Source organism: Xiphias gladius, chromosome 2, assembly GCF_016859285.1.
Source record: "Xiphias gladius isolate SHS-SW01 ecotype Sanya breed wild chromosome 2, ASM1685928v1, whole genome shotgun sequence".
Classification (NCBI taxonomy): domain Eukaryota; kingdom Metazoa; phylum Chordata; class Actinopteri; order Istiophoriformes; family Xiphiidae; genus Xiphias; species Xiphias gladius.
The window spans coordinates 11,449,963-11,471,868 of NC_053401.1; the positions used below are offsets into that span (position 1 = coordinate 11,449,963).

Genomic DNA, 21,906 nt, shown 5'->3' on the forward strand with positions numbered 1-21,906 from the left:
GTCCCTGAGCAAACTAAATGGAAATTGTTTGTGTCCTACAATTTTATCAAGTTTGTGTTATTGACAACCCGGAGCAGCTTTTTTTTTTCTCCATCTGTCTTTTTACCTTGGTCTGTTTCCCATTTAAGTTACTACTTATGTCTCAGTTTCTGTATTCATGTCGCCATTGATCTGCATCTCAGTACTTGGCCTCTCCTCTTTTCTCGCCATACTTGCCTCTCGCCACCTCTCCTTTCCTCTGCTTTCTCCTCCTGTCTACACACAGGCCAGTGTGTAGACAGGCACTGGCACTATAATTGTTTTATGTTCAGTTCGCAGTCATTGTCGTGAGATTTCTCCACATCAATATGTGACAATAGGGATGATTACCCGTACTTTGTATCGCTGGCTTGGATACTAAGGTATTTAGCTCATTAAATTCAAATTAGAAAAGAAATCAAAATAGCAGAAGCAGGTGCTCGTTATTTTTGCTAATGTTTCCCTATAGACAGCCAGACTCTGTGGTATCGACTGCACAGGGTAACAGCCTTAATTTACATAGGGCATATTTATGGACCTTCGATATTTTGCATTGTCCAAACACTAATCAATCGTGTAAATCAGGAATTCATCACAAACTCAGCATTCAGCAATCAGCACCATAAAACCGGAATTCACTGGAATGGCTGGAAGACATTTTGGAGTAGCCAAAGCAAAGCACAAACCATCTCTCTCTGCTCCCTAAAAGACGAGAGGAAAAGCATCAAAGCTTTTCTAAATGTCATCCTAATTATCATAGACGTCGCACTGAAATATCAAAAATATACCAAAATACCAAAGCCTCAAGGTTCCTCTAATCATGTAACCCCTTAAATTTATCTTCAGCTCTCTATGCCATATCAGAACTGGAGAGGGGGTAAAGAGCAAGTCAGGCTGTGTGTGTGATTCACTGCGAGTCACATCTGACAAACAGAGAAAGCAGCGATGACCTAGGTAAACTTCGCTGACTTCAAAGAATATCTACTTTAGTGAATACTTGTACCAGTATCAGGCTAGCCATGAGGAATTACGGATAGGGGTACAAAACCTTCCAAATTATTTAATTTAAAACTGACTTGGTCAATTTCAAATAAGGTCTTGGCCATTAGCCTTTAGTGACACAGATGGAGTCGGTCTCTAACAACCATTTCCAAAATCCAGTGTTATAGACAGATCCAGGCCATGCTCTGTTTAGCATTCATATACTCAAAACGATTAAAAGCACAAAAGGTCAAGTCAGTTATTTCAAAAAAATTCTTTCAAATTAGACTCTGACAGTTATATTCCTCTTTTTACCTTAAAACAAAACAGGGGAGAAAAAAAAACGCAATGTAAAAACGTTGTAAGGGCAGCGCAGCAGTGTTTATGTAATCTTTTTAAGTGAACGTTCTAACGTGACTTAAAGGGTAAGCTAGCTAAAGTTTTATTTGGTAGTTTGCCTAGCTCCACACCTCTGCCACGATCAGCTTCTTCTGTCAAACCTGGTGCTTCCTCTTCCTGCTTCATTTTCTCATTATCTCTTTACTCTGGCTTTTTTTTTTTTTTTTTTTTTTTGGGGGCCCCTGACTGTTGGTGGCTCACCATTTTGACTTAAGCCTAAAATCCTAACCTATTTTGAAATCAGGTTGCCTCATGCACATAAGGAAGAACTTCACAGATTATCTTCTATCTAATCTCAAACATGCACACACTACAAGATTTGAAAATAATAGCGCATCACACACTACAGGATATTATTAAGATTATCATGCCAGGGGGGGCAACCAGGAAGCAATATACCAGCTCACGTGATCTCATTGGGAAGTAGATGTAAACAAAATGGAGATTGTGGTGAAACAACTTGCTGTAACATTAGTAATACTTTGCAGTGATAAAAAACAAAATCAGAGGGCTAAATGAGTCTGGATGAGAAAATGGTTGCAGAGACGCCATCAACACGAGTTGTCTATTCTTCACCGAGAACTGGAGATGAGATTTTAACTGCAATTTTTATACATGTCAACAGTAGTATGCTAGCAAACGTTAGCCTCAAGGACTAGAATGTTTACCGTTGCTTGGCAACACCGTCAGCTGCTCCGGGTCTGACATAATCATAAATCGTAATCATCCTCATTTTAACTCCCAAATATCAAACATGTTTGGTATTATCAGGGTGGCCCCGATGAGTCTGCAGACAGAACGGGAGGTTTAAGACTGGACCTGTAACCCCCTGACATTACCAAATAATATGGGCCGGACATCAGTACTGAACAAGGTCCCAGACCAGATTTCTTCTGCAATTGTCAGGAGGGGTGAATCAGGGATTAATCAACTCCTGTAGTCTGAGTCCGGCTTTAGCTAGTTACATGTGACGCAAACTAGCGTTCTGTACACTCTGTTCTGTGCATCTGACTGGCCAAGTGTTTCGACCGCACCATTTTAACAATAACAGCAGGGGATACGGTATAGGATGATATGTTGAATTGTGTTTTCAACACATATTTATATCTAAATACATATAAACTGTATTGTCAGTGATATAAATCAGTCAGTAAATTGTCGTACTTGACCCATTTAAGGGTCAACCGTAGACCTTTGCATGACCTTTAATCTGTGATACAAACAAAAATGCTTTTAATACAACACAGGATTTCAACCTGACTTCATCCCCTAATTCACTGACAAACTTAAAGCTACTATGGCTCATCCCCATAGGTGTTTTCACTTAATCTGCCTGATTAGACCTCTTCACAGGATTATGTGTACAGATTGTCTTGATATAGGTCTCACTCTGAAGCTTTGTCTTCGCACGTATTGCATGGCACAGGCTTTCACAGATGGAGAATGAGCTAAAAACTTGCACAAAAGGCTTTTATGGTGTCATAGAATGGTTATCCAGAGCGATATTCTGTGAAAATGACAGAGGGCACTAAAGACAACATATTATGTGAAGCAGCAACAAGTCTATGACTGTGTCCAGAATCATTCACTATTCGGTGCACTGTATACTACAGTGAGTATGCTATGTATATTGAGTATGTGTTGTGCGTATGTCTTCTGAGAATTTATTATACCCTTCAGTGGATTTAAATTATCCCACAATGCATCATAAAAGTAGTATCCATGGTCAGTAACTGAGAGCTAACCAGCATCATGTATTGTGCAGAGAGGGAATGAAGGGAAATTTAGATCACCGTTTACTGGGAGTTATGACCTGAATATTGTCTAAAACTGTTTCTTTGATTCTGCCATTTGTGACACACTACAGTCCATAGTTTTCTACATTGACTTCCCTATGTAGAGGAATGGTGAACAGTAGATGAGTAGTTGAATTTGGACACAGCCAGGACCTTTTTCCACAGCAAACATTTTAACATTTCATAGCAGAAAAAGCACATTCATAACATCGGCATTACCTTTGAATTACGGCACACTTAATGTAGCAGAGCCATCATCAGTGTTATGAGTTACACCTGTGCTTTTCCTGCTACGTTACGGACAAAATCTATGAGTAAAAAAGGTCTGTTCCATGAAAACCTCCGCCTGGCTTCAACCTGAGCAGAGATCTGATCAGCTGACTAACGGTGAACACGTGTGTGGGTGTGCAGGGCCAACAAACTACAGACTGAATCAAAAAGTTAATAGTGTTTCTGATCAGTAATGTTTGAAAACATATGAATGCAGCAGGCCTATTTTTTAATTTGAATCATCAATTTGGAAAAAAAAAAATTTCATTTTTCATGTAGGCCAAACCCTTTGATATATGTGAATGAACATGTAATTTATGATTATATTCACTGATTGTGCCTTTTAAATTACAGAAAGGTTGTTAGTACTCTACCTTTTCTTCCTAAATAAAAAAATAAAAATAAAAAATCAGCTGGAGCTGCATTAACAGTGCTGTTAATGCAGCTACAGTGTGCTCCACAAAATATGAACTGTCAGTGAGGGAATAATGAGGTAAATTTGTGAATTTATGGAGTGCAATAATTTCGGCTACAAAAGTGTTGTGCTGCATGAGCTGTTTGGGAGAAAAAAAAAGTTATTTTAAGCTGGATTTGTAAAGACAGTCTCAATAAATGCAATAGTGTGGGCGAAGGCTGCAATGCAAGTGTGGCGTTAACTCACTGTGTGTTTGGTTTTCCTACAAGGAGAGACCAGATAATGAGTGAATTTTTTATTCCACCGCGATCAGATTTACTACCATTGATATAGCTCTGGACCATGTAACAGTATACAGTCTTAATAAAACTAAAATGATCGACATAAAATAATAGCGCTGTGTAACTACCTGCGCTGCACAGTTAAATGCACCACCTACCAGCACTGTATCTGACCTGCCCTCAAACTGTGCAGGCAGGAAGACAAACTGTCTGGACCTTAAAGGCTTCTGTTGGATTCACTAATGACAAAACTATTCCTTCGCCGGATTAGGGAGCTCTGTGCACGGAACCACACACATGCAGACCCTCTGCTGTACACAAGAAGCTCCAAATTCACGTGAATTTCCTAATACACAGACAGTTTCAGCTACTTTAAATAAGAGGGGGAGGATAACGAAGGAGTAACAGATCTGCTCCATTATGTCATGGTGAGCATATTGGCCACCCTCCAATGTCCATTAGCAAAAAAGATGTGTGTGTGTGTGTGTGTGTCTGAGTGTTTGTGTTTTTGGGACCACTCTGTGGTCCCAAGCAATCTCACGCCTACAGTACTGTCTGATTGGTTACACGTTACCAGTAATAGCATATCATCACTGAAGGCTACTGCCACAGTTGGACAGAGAGGGACGCATTTGCAGGCGGGAGCAGCTCCGGCGAGTGAGCGGAGCTGTGTTTCGAAGGTAACGAAGCGGATATTGCAGAAGTTGCGATAAAATTCACAATCTTAAGATCTATTTCTATGATGACCCGCATGCCCAGTTTCTCAGTTACACTGAAAATGCCTGAATAATGCACTCTGTTGCAGTGATATACAGCTAACTATAACAAGACAATAGAGTTTATTTATGTAGCAATAGCTATATCTTTGATTTGGCGCCAGTGCAACTGGAACTTATTGTTGCTAACATATTGGGAACGTAACATTACTCGTCCGTATGAGTTGGTGTTTTTACACGTTATAGGTAGCCAGTGGTCAGAATAAGGTAAGCTAATGTTAAGTCTTGTGGAGCTAGCTTGAATGCGTCGGCAAATGTCAACGAGCTCATTTTGTGGATCAATAATTTAGCCAGCTGACTCTTAGCCAGCTACAACATTATTTCTTGCACATCGCGTACCATGGCCGGTCATGCTCCCAGTCTCATCCCACGATAACTAGTGACATTACCGAAGTGTGTCCTGAAGCTGTCTCTGAATCTGTTTCTTGTAGAGAGGTGCAGGATATTTTTGTTAGAAACATTAGATGTAATGTCGGTGCATCTAAGGCCTGTTCTAACCCATACGTGGACTGAATAGACAGTGTACAGTTTTCAGAGTTGAATAGTCACTTCTATTGCTATTGTATATATTCAGCTGTAGTTTTAATTAGACATGACATAGCCTAGTTTTGAATCACAGGTCCCCTGCTATTACATTGTTATTATATAACATTTAAAAAAACTGAAACAAATTAAAAGGTTATCCTAAGCTGTTTTGCTGTAATAAAATAAGCATAATCGTGTGTTAAGCAAACATCAGCCTGCACTTTTGACTCTCTCTCTCTCTCTAAATTCTCATTGCAGATTGATGCATTTAAGGAAAGTTCTAAAAGTAAAGTATGGGAGTACTACACTCAACTAACACCAGGGAAGTCAGTCTGCAATACATACAACTATTTTGCTTCTTTATTTATTTGTTTTTTTACGTTTTCAGTTAACTTTATAAGAAATGCTGCACTTTTTTTAAGTTCTCTTTTAATTAAACGTATCCTTCAAGTTATTTTAACAAAGTTCTGTGTTGGAGTTTATGTTATTCTACACCAAGATTTTCGAGGTTCCAAGTCTCTGGAGTACTAATAATCAGTATCAGCCCTGAAAAAAAACATATAGGTTGACCCCTATTCTCTTTCTGTTTCACTCACTTTTTCCCCTTTCTGTTCACCCCTCCTTCCCTCGAGCGCTGTATTTCCGCAGCTACACGCGACAAAAAAAGCCAATGACTTGGGGAGGTGCAGAGAGAGAGAGAGACAGAGAGATGAAAAGGGCGAAACAGTAAAAGAGAGAGAGGAGAGAGGGCTGAGAAGAGTATTAAGTTTGGGGAGAAAGGAGGGAGCGAGGGCTGTAAAAGAGACAGAGCAACAGAGGGAAGGAAAGAGGTGATGAAATAGTAAGACAGAGAAGAAAGGCAACCCAGGAGAGAAAGGGAGAGAGATGAAGGGAAGCAGGGTGTGGAGGTGAAGTTAGATCCAGGGGTGGAGAGAAATAAAATGAGGGCTTGATAGAGGGAGGAAGACATCGCATTCTGCTCTCCTGAGCTGTGATTATTCCAAAATACACATATCTATCTCTCCTTCTCTGTGCCACACACTCATTCCATCTTTTTTTACCCTCCGGGCGTTTTTTTTTTTTTCCTCAAAGATCTCCCATCCCCTGCTGTCTTTTATCCTCATCTTTCGTTCTGTTTCATACTCTCTCTCCTCGCTCCTTTCCCTCTCTCTTTTTCTCTCACTCATCCTCTATGCATAATTCAAGCTGAGATTCCGGCATGATGGGCGTGGCAATAAAAAATACATGGGGGCGCTGCACCGAGGCCGTTTAGTGCTGCCTCGCCTCGGAGAAGGAGCACCACCGCCAGCTGGGGCAGTGAGGGCAGAGCGAGGGAGGAAAGAGAACAAGGAGGGGGAGAGAGAGAGGGAGGAGCAGGAAGAGAAGGAGGGTGGATGGAGAGATTGAGATACAAGAGAGGAAAAACCGGTAAGCATAAGAAGGAATCAAAATTTAAGCATGTGGTTCTTGTTTGAGTGTGCTCTTCACCCGCCTCCAGCAAACTTACAGGTCAGAGTTCACTTTGTTTAACTTTGACTGTGCAGATGTGCATGGTTCGAGCTGCAGCATTGCTCTCACAGACTGCTAACAATTTCTGACCACTATTTTCAATATTTTTTAATCATCCACGTTGGAACCATAACATCTCCATGACATACATAGTATTTAAACTCTAATCCAGTCGTGACAATATGGTGTAACTTCCAAAGGAAACATGGACAGCCGACTTAAACCAGAATCTAACATTAACTGGACAATTATAATGCAACAGCATATTCTCCATGACCTGCAATCCAAAAACTCAGTTAATACAAAACAAGGGTCTACATAGAGTTCATTTCACCTCCCACAAAATGTACCACATCAGTTGCAAAAACAACACATGTCCACATTTCCCACACTCAACCAATTTCTGGCACTCTACTCCAGTTCTGTCCTTTTTCTCAGAGGTCATGAAAAAGCTATGCAAGATCCTTGGCCTCAGCATCCCTCTCTGCCCATTCGTCGGTGTTGTGGGGGATCCCTCTGCACTTCAAATCACACAGCAGCTTAAACCCACCATTTTAATAGTTTCAACAATAGCCAAGAGGACTATGTCACTCAACTGAAAAGACAGAACTCATTTACCCAACAGCTACTGGCTTAATTTAATAACTGTTAACATTCCAGACTAGAAAAATTCACAGCTATCTCAAAAGACAAAATTAATCATTCTAAGGACACCTTGTCTCTATTCCTGCAGGTTCTCGACAACTGATGCCCCTCGTCTTACCCAGTAAATTATATTTTCTCACACTAGTGCCAACAAATCATGTTTAAGCACAATGTGCAGTATAATGTTTAGAGTATAATATGCTTGAATATGTTGTATGTGTATATGTTGCATGTCATATGTTGAAAATGTTGCACAGTTGTCTTATCTCTTGTTTGGTAGCATTCATGAAATCGAGTGTGGTATTTGTCTGTCTTAGTACTCTTGTAAAGGAACTGTGAGTGTGGGGCAGTTTTGTCAAAATGTAACTGCGCTGCACGTATATAGCAACCATTCAAAGCGCTTTACAATGTACGTCACACATTCACACATAAATTCCCACTCTAACGTGTGAATGTTGAAGTTAGGGGTCCAGTGTCTTGCTCAAGGACACTTCAACACGCTCTCTGGAGGAACTGGGGATCGAACCGGGAACGTTCCGATTACGAGACGACCGCTCTACCTCCTGAGGTGGCAGGTACCAGTGACAGGAAAAAATATGGGAAGTCTATTTTGGGTCACACAGGTTGGAGTTGAAGTCTTATCAAGTACCAAAACACTTCATAGCGGTTTATAATACCATCAGACAGGAATTCAAATCTCCTTAAAATGATCAAAACAGCAATTATTTTATCATCAAATGAGAGGTAAACAGTAGAATTATACCATTCACATTAGGTTCATTCACATCTACCAGGAGTACGCCTTGTACATACATTATTTGACTGGTCAACAAAACTGTTGCATTGTATTGGGGCAAAACCTGAGACAGACTGTTTTTTTTTTGCTGTACAGCCCTGCTTTTTTCTGGCCCGAGCCCCCTCACGTGCATTTCTCCGTGCAGTGCTAATGTCAGTCTGAACACAACATAAGGGGTGCTGGAAAAAGTCAGGAGGTAAAGAGAGGGGAGGGCGAAATGGAAGGAGAGAGGAGACATCGCAAGAGAGGAAGACTATCCCTGGTGGGCAATGAGTGAAGATTAAGGGGAAAAAAAGAAAAATATTTTCTGTCTCTCTCCTCCTTGACCTCGAGCTTAGGGGGGTGATTGGCAAAACGTTGCAAGTAATGCAACCTCTCTTCCCCTCTCTCTCTCACACACATACACAAAAACAAACACACATGCTGTGTGTTTGTTTACATGCTGCACAGAAATACCAGCTCGATACACACCCATAATAAACAGAGAACACAAACCATTATGCCATAAATATGCTCCCATTTTATTCTCCATCAATCAATAAATCAATTTTATTGATTATTGCCATTTGAATATATATAAACAGATAGAAGGCATAGAGATACAGTATGTAAGTGTGTGTGAGAAAGACAGAATGAGAGAGAGAAAGATTGTCATATCCAGCATATGTCATGTTCTATATAAATCTCCAAAGGAGGACATCTATTTTAAACACACACATTCACAAGCGTGCATGCATCCTGTCAATGTCTCCTCATAGATATTTTTTGCAAGAACACAGTGGCTTTCTGCTAATGTTCTTTCCATGTCTTCTGGCCTTTCTTTCATAAATAATACGCTGCTGCTATTAACATGGTCAGAAAAGGCTGCAGGAGATGGCGAGCAGACAAGGAGGCAGCATCAGAGGGAGAAAGATAGACTGAGGCACGCCAAGAGCGTGAGAGCAGGAATGTGGAAACGCCAAACACTTAACCTCTTTTTCCTTCTTCCTCCCACCTGTTCCCTCTGATCTAATGTAACATCATAGCAAGATGTTAAAACACCTCCCGCTACCCATTTTTTACCCTCAAATCTTCTGCCGCTCTTCTTCTGAACTCTTTTCCTCTGACGATTACCGTTTTACTGCCTTCGCTCTCCTTATCTATCACCTTTACAGCCCTGCTTCTATCTGTCTGTCAGTTTTTACTGTCTTCATCCTCCTCTTTTGGGGGATGGAAAAGAAGCACAGGCAAAAAAATAAAAGAAAAAAAGGACGTGGATGAGAGGAAACAATATAATGACACTATAGTAGAGTAAAAACAAATTAAGAGTTGAATCTAAATAATAAAGAGGAGAAAGATGCGGGAAAATGAAAAAGCAGCACACTTGTTTTTTCTTCCTACTTGTTATATATCTGCTACGTTCATTGCCAAACATCATGAGCATTCTTAGCTGATGTTCTTTGCTCTATATCCAACATACACATATATTATCAATTGAGTTTCAGCCCTACACCGGCAGCCACTTATTAAAAAATTGTCTGTATCTCACCTTGGAAAGAATCCCTTATTTTCTTGAGGCTACTTCCCCCCCTGTGTGTTTATCCCCAACTCTCATCTTATCCGTACTGCTTTCACTCACATTTATCAAAAAATACTAGATATTGGAATATGTTTACAAATCTTTGAGCTGTTTGGGATATTCTTGTTTTTAACTTCCCAAAGTCTTCACCAGCCACAGCACTGTAAATGGTGCTTGAAAGATAAGGCAGACTCCATGAGGCACATCTGTCTTTTTTTTCCCTCCAAAATCAGCATTTCCCATAACACAGGCTCTACTTGGGCAGCCCGCTCAGGTAGATAAAATCATAGTCATTCTTACATTAGAATGCCTTATTTAACTCTTTTCAAACTCACTCATTTTTCGCTACACACCTGTCTGTGTTGCCGGCGCTGCAGTAACTGAGTAGGGACTCGAGGCGTCTTTGTGCACAGCTGCCTAGCTGGCATCTACCGCTAGCCTGCATGTTGAGGCGTTGAGGGGTTGCTGGAAACTGTAGCTACAGAAAACAACCTGGGTGACACTCTCCCCCTCTAAACTGCATGAATCTCTGCATGCACATCGGTCACACGGCATGCCACCCACCTCCATAAGTACATTTTCAACCTGTGGGAAACACTGAAAATATTAAAAATGTATTCAAATGCTGTATTTTTTTCATGTCGACTTCCTGTCTATGCCTTAGTAACATGTGTCATTCAATTTTAAACATATTCTGCTTTATTCTTGTTTTACATTGGGAATTGAAATGAAATCTCAATGTATTTTCCTTCTGAGGAAGCAAAACTTACTTAACAGGCGAGAAACAGTTTGAACTTTAATGAACATTGTCTCCACCCATGTAGCTCCACAGCCCAGTGCTGAACTTATCACCCAAGTGTTCATTCTGTCACTTACGGCAGCAACCACAAGTATAAAAAGTAATACAATCAAGTAGCAACTCCACAGGTTGAGTGCAGTGACACCTAGCAAGCAACCAATCAGATAATCTGCGATAGCAGGAGCAAATCAAGAGGTTGCCGTCCAGCCCAGATCCGCTTCTTGCTATTTCAGTCATAACAAATGCTGTAACAACCAACAAGAACATTTGGTCTTTTCTAACAGCAGACAGGCTGACACGACAGCAAGTCAATACACTTGGACTGGAGGTAACAGATACGACAGAATCTCTTGTTCTCCTATTTCAGATACCTTCCGTAGTCATTTACAGGCTGCCACCAAATTTCACATCTGTATAGCTGTGCAGTTCCATGTGTCTGTGTGTGTGTGTCTGTTAAGGCTACTCTTACGGGAGTGAGAGATGACCCGAATAGTTTTGTCAGATGTAACACACAGCACTCTCACTGAGCAAATATGACATACTACCCCTTACTCATGACATGATCACAAGTTCGTGTTTTGAGAGTTGACCTGTCTAATGGTCCACACTGTCATTCTCGAGTGTCCAAATGAATGAAATGAAGCCAATATGACAGGAAACATGCTCATAAACAGATCTCCACACACCTGTTAGCTATGCACAGATCTCACCAGCTGTGGGTAACATTATTCACTTCCAATGGCGGTGTTGGGTCATTTAAACGTAAACAGAGGCCAGACCGAGACCAACTGACATGTTAGAGGGGCCAGTTAAGATGATCTCTTAAACTAAGCACTTAGTTTCTGACTAGAGAGGTTCACAAGCTAAGTCAGACAAATCATCTGAGAAATAGAGTATAAAGTTGGATAAGGGTTTATTTTAGCAACAAAGTTAGCAAATTAAGATTTTGGTTGGAAAACAACACACCACACCGCATACCATTAGGAAATTTTAGGATGAGGTTTAGAAGATAAAATGCATGTTCACATCAAAAAGAAACAATAGTCATATCATAGATACGTGACTTACACGTTTTGTATGTATTTTCTTAGCACTCAAAAATATATACAGTACCACTAAGCTTATACTTTTATATAGGGTTGTAATTTAAGATTATTTTATTATATATATATATATATATGTTTTTAATGAATTGATTAATTGTAAGGTTTATGAAAAATCAAAAAATAGTTAAAAAAGGCCATCACAATTTCTGAGAGTACAGGGTGACATCTTCAAATGCCTTGTTTGTCCAACCAACAGTCCAAAATTCACAAGGATATCCCGTTTACTATTATATAAAACAGAGAAAAGCAGAAAATCCAAACGTTTAAGACTTATATTTAAATGGATATTTGAATTTTTTGGTTTAAGCAGACACGACTTAATAATTATCAAAACTCATTAATTCAACTAATTGTTTCAGCTCTACTGTGATACAGGTACACAGATTCAGGTATTCACAGATCTGAAAGTGTATAACCACATCAAAATCTGATCTTGTACCTGATACTCACATGTATCAGATACCTGACTACACATTCTTCATATTTACAGCATATTCTACAGATAATAGTTAATATCGGATTTTACAATAATAAAAAATATATAAATAAATAAATAAAGGAGCTAAGCTACATAGCAAGGAGCTAAATACACACAGACAGCCACTGATTGATATTAACCACCAGAAAAGAAACAAACTAACAAGTGTCAGACAGACAGACAGACAGACAGACGTTGTTTAACGTCAAAAGTCCATTCTCGTTGGCTTGACTGAGATGAAATTGTTCATATCCAATATCCAGCACTGTAACACGGTGCTTGTCGCCGTCATGGTGATTGTTTGTTCACTGACAGACCTCCGTCGCTCCTAGCTAGCTAGCGACGCTAGCACCACCGGAAAACTACCGCCGGCTGGACGCCAGCTCCCTCAGTTATTACCTTTAAAATGATGTCGTTGACTGCTCGATGTCTGTTTGAGACGCCAGTGCGCGGCGGGCGGGGAAAAAAGGTCATTTTAAAGTGTCTTTCCTAGTCAGAGACTTGTCTTGTTTGAGTTCCTCAGCGGCAGGACGGTGTTCCCGTCAGAGAAAATTGAAACTTATCAAGGCCTCAGCCAGTGTGCTCAGATTTGACTGACAAAAAGTAGTCAGAGCCTAGAACTCGCCCAATCGTAATAAAAGTAGCCCAGTTTTACATTTTTTTTAATTATATATTAATTTTTTATATATATACACAAACACACATATATATATAAAGTTATAAAATAACACAGCTTCCTCAGTTTGGTACTGGGTTGTTTGTAATGCAACACCACATGGTAAGAATTTGAGGTTTAGGCTACCAGATCTTACAACAGAGAGGGCCTGTGTTTCACTCAGTAGAGGTAACCCAGTCAAAATTGGGGAAGTGATGGCCACCACAATGGAATAAGATGTGTCACAGTTAACTTCCCTTATATAATCTACACTCAAATATAACTTAACAATAATTTGTAATGAGTTTTAATTACATGGCTGCAACCGTTTACTTAGACGAGGCATCAAGTTTACATTGTAAAGTAAGCAAATAGCTCATTTTGGGATGAAGCTCCCCAGTTCTAGAAAACACTTTCCACCGCGCAAGCCCTCCCTCGATCTCATTTTCTCTCCTTGTCAAGTTCATTAATTTCAAATGAGAGAATCCATTACCGCAGCATCATTCCAATGCAGATTCCAATGGGTGAAATCGTGCATGCTGAAAACACTTCATCAGGGAACCAAAGGCCAAAGTTACAAAAGAAATTCATGTTGGAATGACATAATGAGTTTCAGCCAAGTTCTTGAACCATGGTATTCTTTCATAGAGCTAGGCACACTGTTTGCTTGGTGATTAAGTCCTTAATAGCAATACGATTGTACCATCAGTGATACAATATATAGGCAAACACAGATGGCAAAAAATATGAACCAATGTATTTTTTTCAGTCAATAATTATCTACACTTTTTGTGCCATTTCTGCCGTAGTCAATATCTATTTTTCAGAGTGGACATTTTGTCTTCTCAAACAGGGTTCTGACTAATAGCACTAATAATAATGTGTGTGTTCCATGAGAGTGTGCCAGGGTCCTGGTAAGTGCATGCTGGCTCACTGGCATAGCTTCCTGGCAAACCTCAATTGCCATGAGTGTTGGCTCAGTAGCCGTCTTTGGCCACTCACAGAACCCCAAATCCCACCAGGGCACATCCGTTCACCCCCCAAAAACAGGCATGTTGGCAATTGGGAACACTCAAACCTGGAGATGCAAAAATAAGAGATGGAGTTGACCACCGGGTGCTGCACTGGGGCTGCCAATTGCTCCTTAATAGTCGTGACGGATCAAAGTAGAGAAAATATTACCATAGAGGGGCGAACATGCCTTTCTCTCAGCAGTCTTGGCATAACAGGAAAAGCATGGGTGTAACCAACAACATTAATTATGGTTACGTTTCATTTTGTGTCATAGATTTCATTCACTTTAATGTTATTAGTTACACCTGTCTGCGACAAGAGCAAATGCCCACTGTAAGAAAGGTCTGTAAAGTATAACATAACACAAATGCGCGCTGTGCTTTCCCTGCTATGACGAGTCAAGCTGTGATGTGTGAAACCGTCGCCCGTGCGTCATGGCTTCACTTACCTGAGCTTCTATTCAGCCACAAAACCTGATGAAAGTGCAGGGGGGAGATAGCATCTCATCCCACTTTAATGCAACTATACACTGGTCCTCTCCACACACACACACACACACACACACACACACACACACACACACACACACACACACACGCACACACACACACGCAGATAATATTCAGAGACAGACTTTCTTTCACTTTCTATCTTTTACTCATCCCAACTCTCTCTCTCTCTTTCTCTCTCCCTCACACACACACACACACACACACACACACACACACACACACACACACACACACACACACAAGTTTAATTAATGCCTTTCAGGAAACCCGCTCCTCCAAGCGCACACATATTCATGGTCAACTGGACACAAATAAATCCACACATTAACACAGTCAGCAGTTTCATTGAACAAATCAATGACTTGTTGTTTCTCATCAGAGATCTTGATTAAACTTTAAATTACCTTCCTATCTTATCAATTACCGTAGGTTTACATACATATGTTTTCATATGCTGTAACTGTCAGTGTGTATTTAGGGGAGACAGGTAAATTATGTTTTTTTTTCTTAAATTTTGCCCCGTTTTTTAACCTGTTAGGTAACTATCAATTATGTAGCATATCAGTATGTGTTTATCCTTAACACATTAATATTCTTCATATATGGTTCACTTTATTTATTTATATTGTCATTCTATTTCTCTATATTGTAATTTTGCCATTATTATGGCTGTCTTCTCTGTATATATGGCACCTATTACATCCTATTCCTTTTTTTTCTGGGGGGAATTTTCCTTTTGGGCTGTACATTAGATATAAAATCACTTTGATTTATATAGGGAAGGGTTTCTTCTTTACAAGAAAGGTAAGCTTCAACTTGGCATGTTTTCAAGCATGACTTGACATTTATACCTGGAAACATTGTTTAAACAATCTTTCCTGTTTGTCGTTTTCAAAGCCAGATCAAAGGATTTGCACTATTCTGCCACTAACAAATCCAATTTAGTCCATGTTCACACATTACATATGGCTCTTATAAATGAATCATCTCCAAGCAACACTTAACAAATGAAAGTAATAAATAATTTCAGAAGGACAATTAAGTCTCCCTCCATTAACCATTTGCTCATTAAGTCTGCCTTCGTTAGTCGAGGTTGGATGATCGCATCCTCCCCGTCTGTAGCAGCCGTGATATTTCCCCGTTGCAGATTATTCGGAGTGAAGCAATGCGCACGCACGTGTTTTCACACATAAACAGCAGGAGCGTTCACGAGCGAAAGTCGGCCCAAAACAGAGACCCACTCAAGTCCTAATGAGTTTTGCTGCTTGCTGTTCAATGTGCTCTCTGGCTTCATTATCATCGCCCTCTTAATGCATAATGCCTCCATGAAAGAAATCAACACCCCATCATTAGACTCTAGACGATGCTACGGCCTCTCGTGCTCACTTTGTCTTTTTACCTTTTTATCTTTCTCATGTGTCTTTATCCCATTGTCTTTTTCCATCTGCGTCTTTGTCCTTTAGTCTTTATTTCTCTCTCATTAAATCATTTCTCTCTTGCTCTGTCTTATTGCCTCTTTCTTTTCCATCTTTCTGCCTCTCTCTCTCTTTCCTGTAAAGTCTTCTTCACACCCTTTCCCCTCTCCGCTGTCTTTCCTGTCATTATTTCATCAAACAGTCTGCAGGATTACGACAAGACTGTAGAGCAAACTCTACCTGACCTTGGGTATAATAGTAAACCCTTTAGGAATTGCGTCTGAATTGGCATCTGAATATAATTACCACATTTCCTGTTAATTGCATTTTAATGCAGCTGTTGTCATCCTTGTGAAGCTGAACGCCGAAATGATTTGTAATTCAGCTGATGTTGCTGTGCCTGAGAAGGAGATTGTCCTAGTATAGCTTTTAAGTGCACAAAAGCCCCATCCAGGGTTTGAGCAAACATTTGCTCTCACTAATTTGCCTGACAGCAGAAAGTGTGTGAATTTATTTACTCTGTGTTTGGAGTAAAAAAGGAAGTTTTATATATGTATATACTGTAGACTGATTCTCTGTGTCTCCTGGGAGTGGGGAGGTTCATGTCACACAATATATGGCGCAGCAATCCTCCTCAAACAAAGGCGAAAGCAGTACTCAGGAAAGCAATCATGGCAGCGGTAATACACGGGCAGAGGAATATATCAGCGATATCACACGGTGCAGCGGTTAAGTCCCCAGGCAGACAGGGAGGACAGGAGGCTGCAGCTGAGCTACTGAAGCAACTGGAGGAGGCGTCTGCCGCTATTCTTCCTAAAACATACATGCAGATGTGGATATGCATGTGTAAAACATGCTTTACCGAGATACAAAACCTTGAGTAGTAGCACACACACACACACACACACACACTGCTCATGCACAGCTGGATGCATGCGAGGAAGTATGGGAGAGCGTGGGAAAGCCTTCTGCTTCTGACCTTGGCCCTGAAACACACAACCTCATAAAAAACACCAGGAGAGAAACAGATTAAAAAAAAAAAAAAAGTCTCCTCAAGGGAAACAAGAGTGTGTGTGTGTGTGTGTGTGTGTGTGTGTGTGTGTGTGTGTGTGTGTGTGTGTGTGTGTGTGTGTGTGTGTGTGTGTGTGTGTGTGTGTGTGTGTGTGTGTGTGTGTGTGTGTGTGTGTGTGTGTGTGTGTGTGTGTGTGTGTTTGTGTGTATGTGAGTGCATGTGTGTGTGTGTGTGTGTGTGTGTGTGTGTGTGGAGAGGACCAGTGTATAGTTGCATTAAAGTGGGATGAGATGCATGTGTCTGAAAGCCTCAAGCGGAATCAAGTGGAACTGAAGCTGACTGAATGAAGGGTAGAGACGTCAGTGTGTGTGTGTGTGTGTGTCTGTGTGTTGCGTGTGCATAATAGCAGTGTTTCCTAAATTCCCTAAGGCAAAGTCATCCCATTTGCTCTCACCGGGGGGACAACCACCACTTATCAATTTATGAATTGAATTTCCTTCTCAGCTTCCTACACACAGCGTGCGAGTGTCACCGAGTAAAAGGCCTTTCGATTCATTGTGAGATAGTGAGGACGTTCTGGTAACAGAGCAGACAAAGCCACCCGCCCACACACACACACACACACACACACACACACACACACACACACACAGAGTGCATTAGTGATAGGAGTGGTGTGAAGGCTGCTATTACCTCCTCGCTCTTTAAAAGAAGCACAGTTTGTCATAGCGTTTACCTATAGTTTTTGGTGTTTGTGTGTGTTATAAGGTTTTTCTAGGGCAAACATTAGGTTATACTCTGTTGGCTGTAGCCAAGGTTTGCCTCAAGGTGGTTTTAGAGGTGAACAAAAGTCTCAGGGGGTTCGCCGATCCATAATGCCGCGGTAATTACCAACCATGCATAAACAAAATCAATAGCTGAGGCTGAAGCAGATAGTTCCTGAGGAAGAGTTGCTACAGAGTAAAATGAGGACAAAATATGACAGAAAAGACAAAAAAAACAAGTGCCGGTTGGTGATGGAGAGGATGTTGCAGGCTCCAGGTCATGTGCCCTCCATGTCAAACTTTCAATTTGTGGAACCCCAGAGCTGCAGCTATCTTGTCCTCATTGTATGAATCAACAGTATCCTCATTAATTCAATTCCACATAGACGCAAGGAACAATGCACGCTGAAAACAAAAACCGAGCCGTGATTGAGCTTGACTAAGAACTCATTACATCCAAGTGCAGCTGCTGTTTCATGCGCCCTGAAACAGCTGTGTTAATGACTATTTAAAGGAGAGTTCTGTTTATTACGAGACATCTTGAGCCTTGTTGGCTTTGGCCACCATTCCTCTCAGTATTTAGTTTGTCGCTGAGGTTTGGGAACTCGGCAACGGCAAAGGCAGATGATCATACAGATGTTAAATAAACATGTTAATCTGTTATAGACAGTTAGCTAAACTTACTTGGCAGAAAACAAAAGCAATCCATCACAGTTTACAAATCAGCCTCCGGGACGCGCCACTCTTATCATTTAGACAATTTTGCTGTGCAGTGAGGAATTCTTACCAACATTTTGGGAGTTCTTTCATTTGGTTGAGATTCTTTTGACTCTTTTTCCTCGTGTATTTGAATCATTTTTAGAGGCCTGCAGAGGTAACAGAAAGCAGAGATTGAAGGCAAGTCGTTGTGTATGTCTTTTTTATCCTGTTAATCATCTCTCAACCTCTCAGGTATATCTTATGACACCTTTTGAGGATCCTGACTCCTACTTTGGGCACCGCTGATTCAGATAATCTGCCGTAACTGTTAATGTATTTTCTATGCAGCCTGACTGATCGTACGACCCCTCATTTCTTTCCTTGTTTGACTTTGCCTTGTAGTATCTCAGCGATCACTGGAGATCTCAGTGTTATCATAACCGATTGACATGGTGGCCAAAACTAAGAAAATAAGTCCCTTGGTTTGGGATTGTCAATTTAATGTGTTTAAACGACCCCCATTTGCTCTGTTCTTTTCATATGCTGAATTCCTATGGAACTGCTGCGACGGCCTGGTTTCCCCACGAGGATTAACGAAGTTTCATCTTATTATATCTTATAATAAGATGAAACTTATTATATGTGTGTATCTATCCGCAAAGAAGAAACAGTTTAAAGACACTCTTCAAAAGAGGAACCAAACAAAAGAAACACCAGCAACTTTTGCTCGATATGATTTTTCTCAGCTGTGATTGTCAGCACACGGCTCCCTCTGTGGCTGAGCAGGGTGGGGAGAGAGAAAGCCAAAAAAAAAGCGTCTGTTGTCTTGAGGATTTGGATGTGGAATTTTTTCACACAATCTGTTGGTTGAATCTCTTTTGTCTGCTGGTAGATTAAAAGAAACACACTCTCGCTCTCTCTCTGCTGTATTTGCTTTCTGAGCCCCTTGTGTTGAGTGGGCGACTAGCTGTGACTGGCACTGTCAGATTAGCCCTTTTAAAAAAGACATATGTTTATTGCAACGTGTGTGTGTGTGTGTGTGTGTGTGTGTCTGTGTGTGTGTGTGTGTGTGTGTGTGTGTGTGTGTGTGTGTGCCCTCCATACTATTTTCAGACGGTGACGCATGTTGCATTATTCATGTTAAACCATGCAGGGAAAGATACAGTCTTGTGTCATATAACGCCACCGCCACAGGCCTCTGGTTGATATCATCTCACACACACATACACACACAAACACACACACAAACACACACACACTCCCACACAAACACAAACAATCCCTGGAACACTTACCAAAACATACTGCAATATATAGCTGGACACACACAAGATTCCTTCCCAAAATGACATACAATACACACACATGTACACAGACACACACAGTGCACTAAATCGTATTAGGCAAATGAGAACGAGGTAGTGTGGTGCCAGAGAGGCACTCTATGTGAGTGCTGTTGATGTGACAGATCCTGGCATAAATCATGCTTAGCTGTTGTTGTTGTTGTTGTTGTTTAAAATGCAAATCTTCCATTCAAAGCACGAGCCGGTTGTTAACAAGCGCGTTCAAACACATATACTCTAACAATCCTGCATGCTCTCACACACACGTGCTTTATGGATTTTCCGAAAGAAATCGCAAAGTGTGTGGCCACAAACCCATACACACACACACACACACACACACACACACGCACACACACACACACACACACACTCACTTACACACACACTGTGAAAGAGCGTGGCAAAAATGTGGATGCGACATGCCATGGGTGTGACAACTGGACTCATATTTCATAATCATACGGCTATCCGTCAGTCCTGTTTAGCTAACGAACATAAGCACACCAGTACAAACACACACCTAGAGACAAGTATTCTCTATCACAGATATGACAGCTTCTGCAAGAACACAAACATTAGCAGCACAAAGGGAAGACACATGCACCCTCATAAGGACACTCAATTAGGCCCACACACGCACTAGAAAACACACTAACACAAAGAGATCTCCTATTAGGCAACACAAACACCCACACTCACAAACACACAGAAACGCGGGCTGCAGTAAATGAAGTGGCTGTTGACAGATTTCAGCAGTAATTGATACCCGTGTTTGGCAGCCATTTTTATTTGGCTCAACCACAAGCCAGGAATGATCTAAGCTGCGCAGCACAAACACACACGCGCACACACGCGCACAAACACGCACACACACGCACGCACACACACACGCACGCACACACACACACACACACGCACGCGCGCGCACACACACACACACACACACACACACACACACACACACACACAGCCCATCCTTACAAGCATCACTTGACATATCTTAACACATCTCTTCTCGCATACACATCTGAACACAAGTGATAAAATCACACTTAAGGCTTTGTAAAGCAAATGCACAGGATATAAAAAAATTTTTTTAAATCTCTCATTGCCAGAGTTGTCGCTGCTGCTCCAGGAAGGCTGGCTACATTTTAATTGGCTGTCATCATTGAACTTTATCTCACCAGTGATGATGAGTGAAGGGAAGGATACAAACATGCCCGCCGTGCCCATCATTCACAGGATGAGGAGTGTTGCCAAAATGGCCGCTGTGCAGCTTAAATCAATGGCAAATATGTAAATGCAAGAGGAGAGAAGAGATTTAAGAGTCAATTCTTACCTTAAACAAGCGCAGGATGTTGGCCACCATGATGGACACCGAGCTGGCTGCAGCTCCAATCACCCCCACGATTTTATCTGGCTTGGTGAAGATCGGTGGGTCTCCGTTAGCACAGCGCACGTCGGAGCCATCCCTCTCAATCAAGGCCTGCACAAAAGTCAGGGACTGCTCCAGAGCGTATGTGTCCCTGGAGCAGGTATCCAAGATCCGGGCCCCCAGCGTGATGTTGGGCAGCAGCTCGGGATCCTTGTTGATCAGGTCAATGGCGAACATCATGGCCTCCAAACGATGGATGCCCTTCTCCTTTTTCAGCTCCCCGCAGGGCGTGCCGCGGTCTCCCCGGGAGTGGACTGGAAATAGTCCGCCGAGGATGATGTCCCCGTCTAGTCGGATTGAGTGGGCGTACTCCGGCGCTGCCTGGGGGTCTGTTGGGATTCGCTGAGGGGAGGTGACAGGAAGGAGCCAAGTGTAGAAAGTAGCCACAAGCAGGAAGACGACAGAGGGAGACCGTGGGTAGGAAGTCGGTTTCCACTGTGGTTCCATGATCAGCGAATAAGACGGACAAAAGCAACGGTGATCTTGGACGAGGCTTCCAGATACGTATTCCAAAACAGAGGATGTGTTTTCAGGAATGTTAAAGAGCAGGGCCTTCCTATTCGTCAAAAAGGGAGGGGTAGTGGACCCCAGGCGTGGAGCTAGCCGAGCCCCATGAACGAATCATATTCCAGAAGAGACAGTGAGGTAAAAAGAGTGGTAGAGCAGAAATGTGGCACCGATGCTGGAGGAATCTAGTCAGGT

General features: G+C 41.5%; 1 protein-coding gene across 4 annotated transcripts in view; it reads right to left on the minus strand.

Annotated features, from left to right (window-relative positions):
* Positions 1-21,651, minus strand: part of grm8a (glutamate receptor, metabotropic 8a) — a 225,922-nt gene extending 204,271 nt beyond the window's left edge. For 2 of the 4 annotated variants that reach the window (XM_040146236.1, XM_040146245.1), the window contains exon 1: positions 21,109-21,651. In XM_040146236.1, coding sequence (XP_040002170.1) covers positions 21,109-21,651 — 543 coding nt within the window. The remainder of the gene's footprint in view (positions 1-21,108) is intronic. The other 2 variants (XM_040146264.1, XM_040146254.1) reach the window with 1 other exon arrangement.
* Positions 21,652-21,906: the final 255 nt, after the last annotated feature.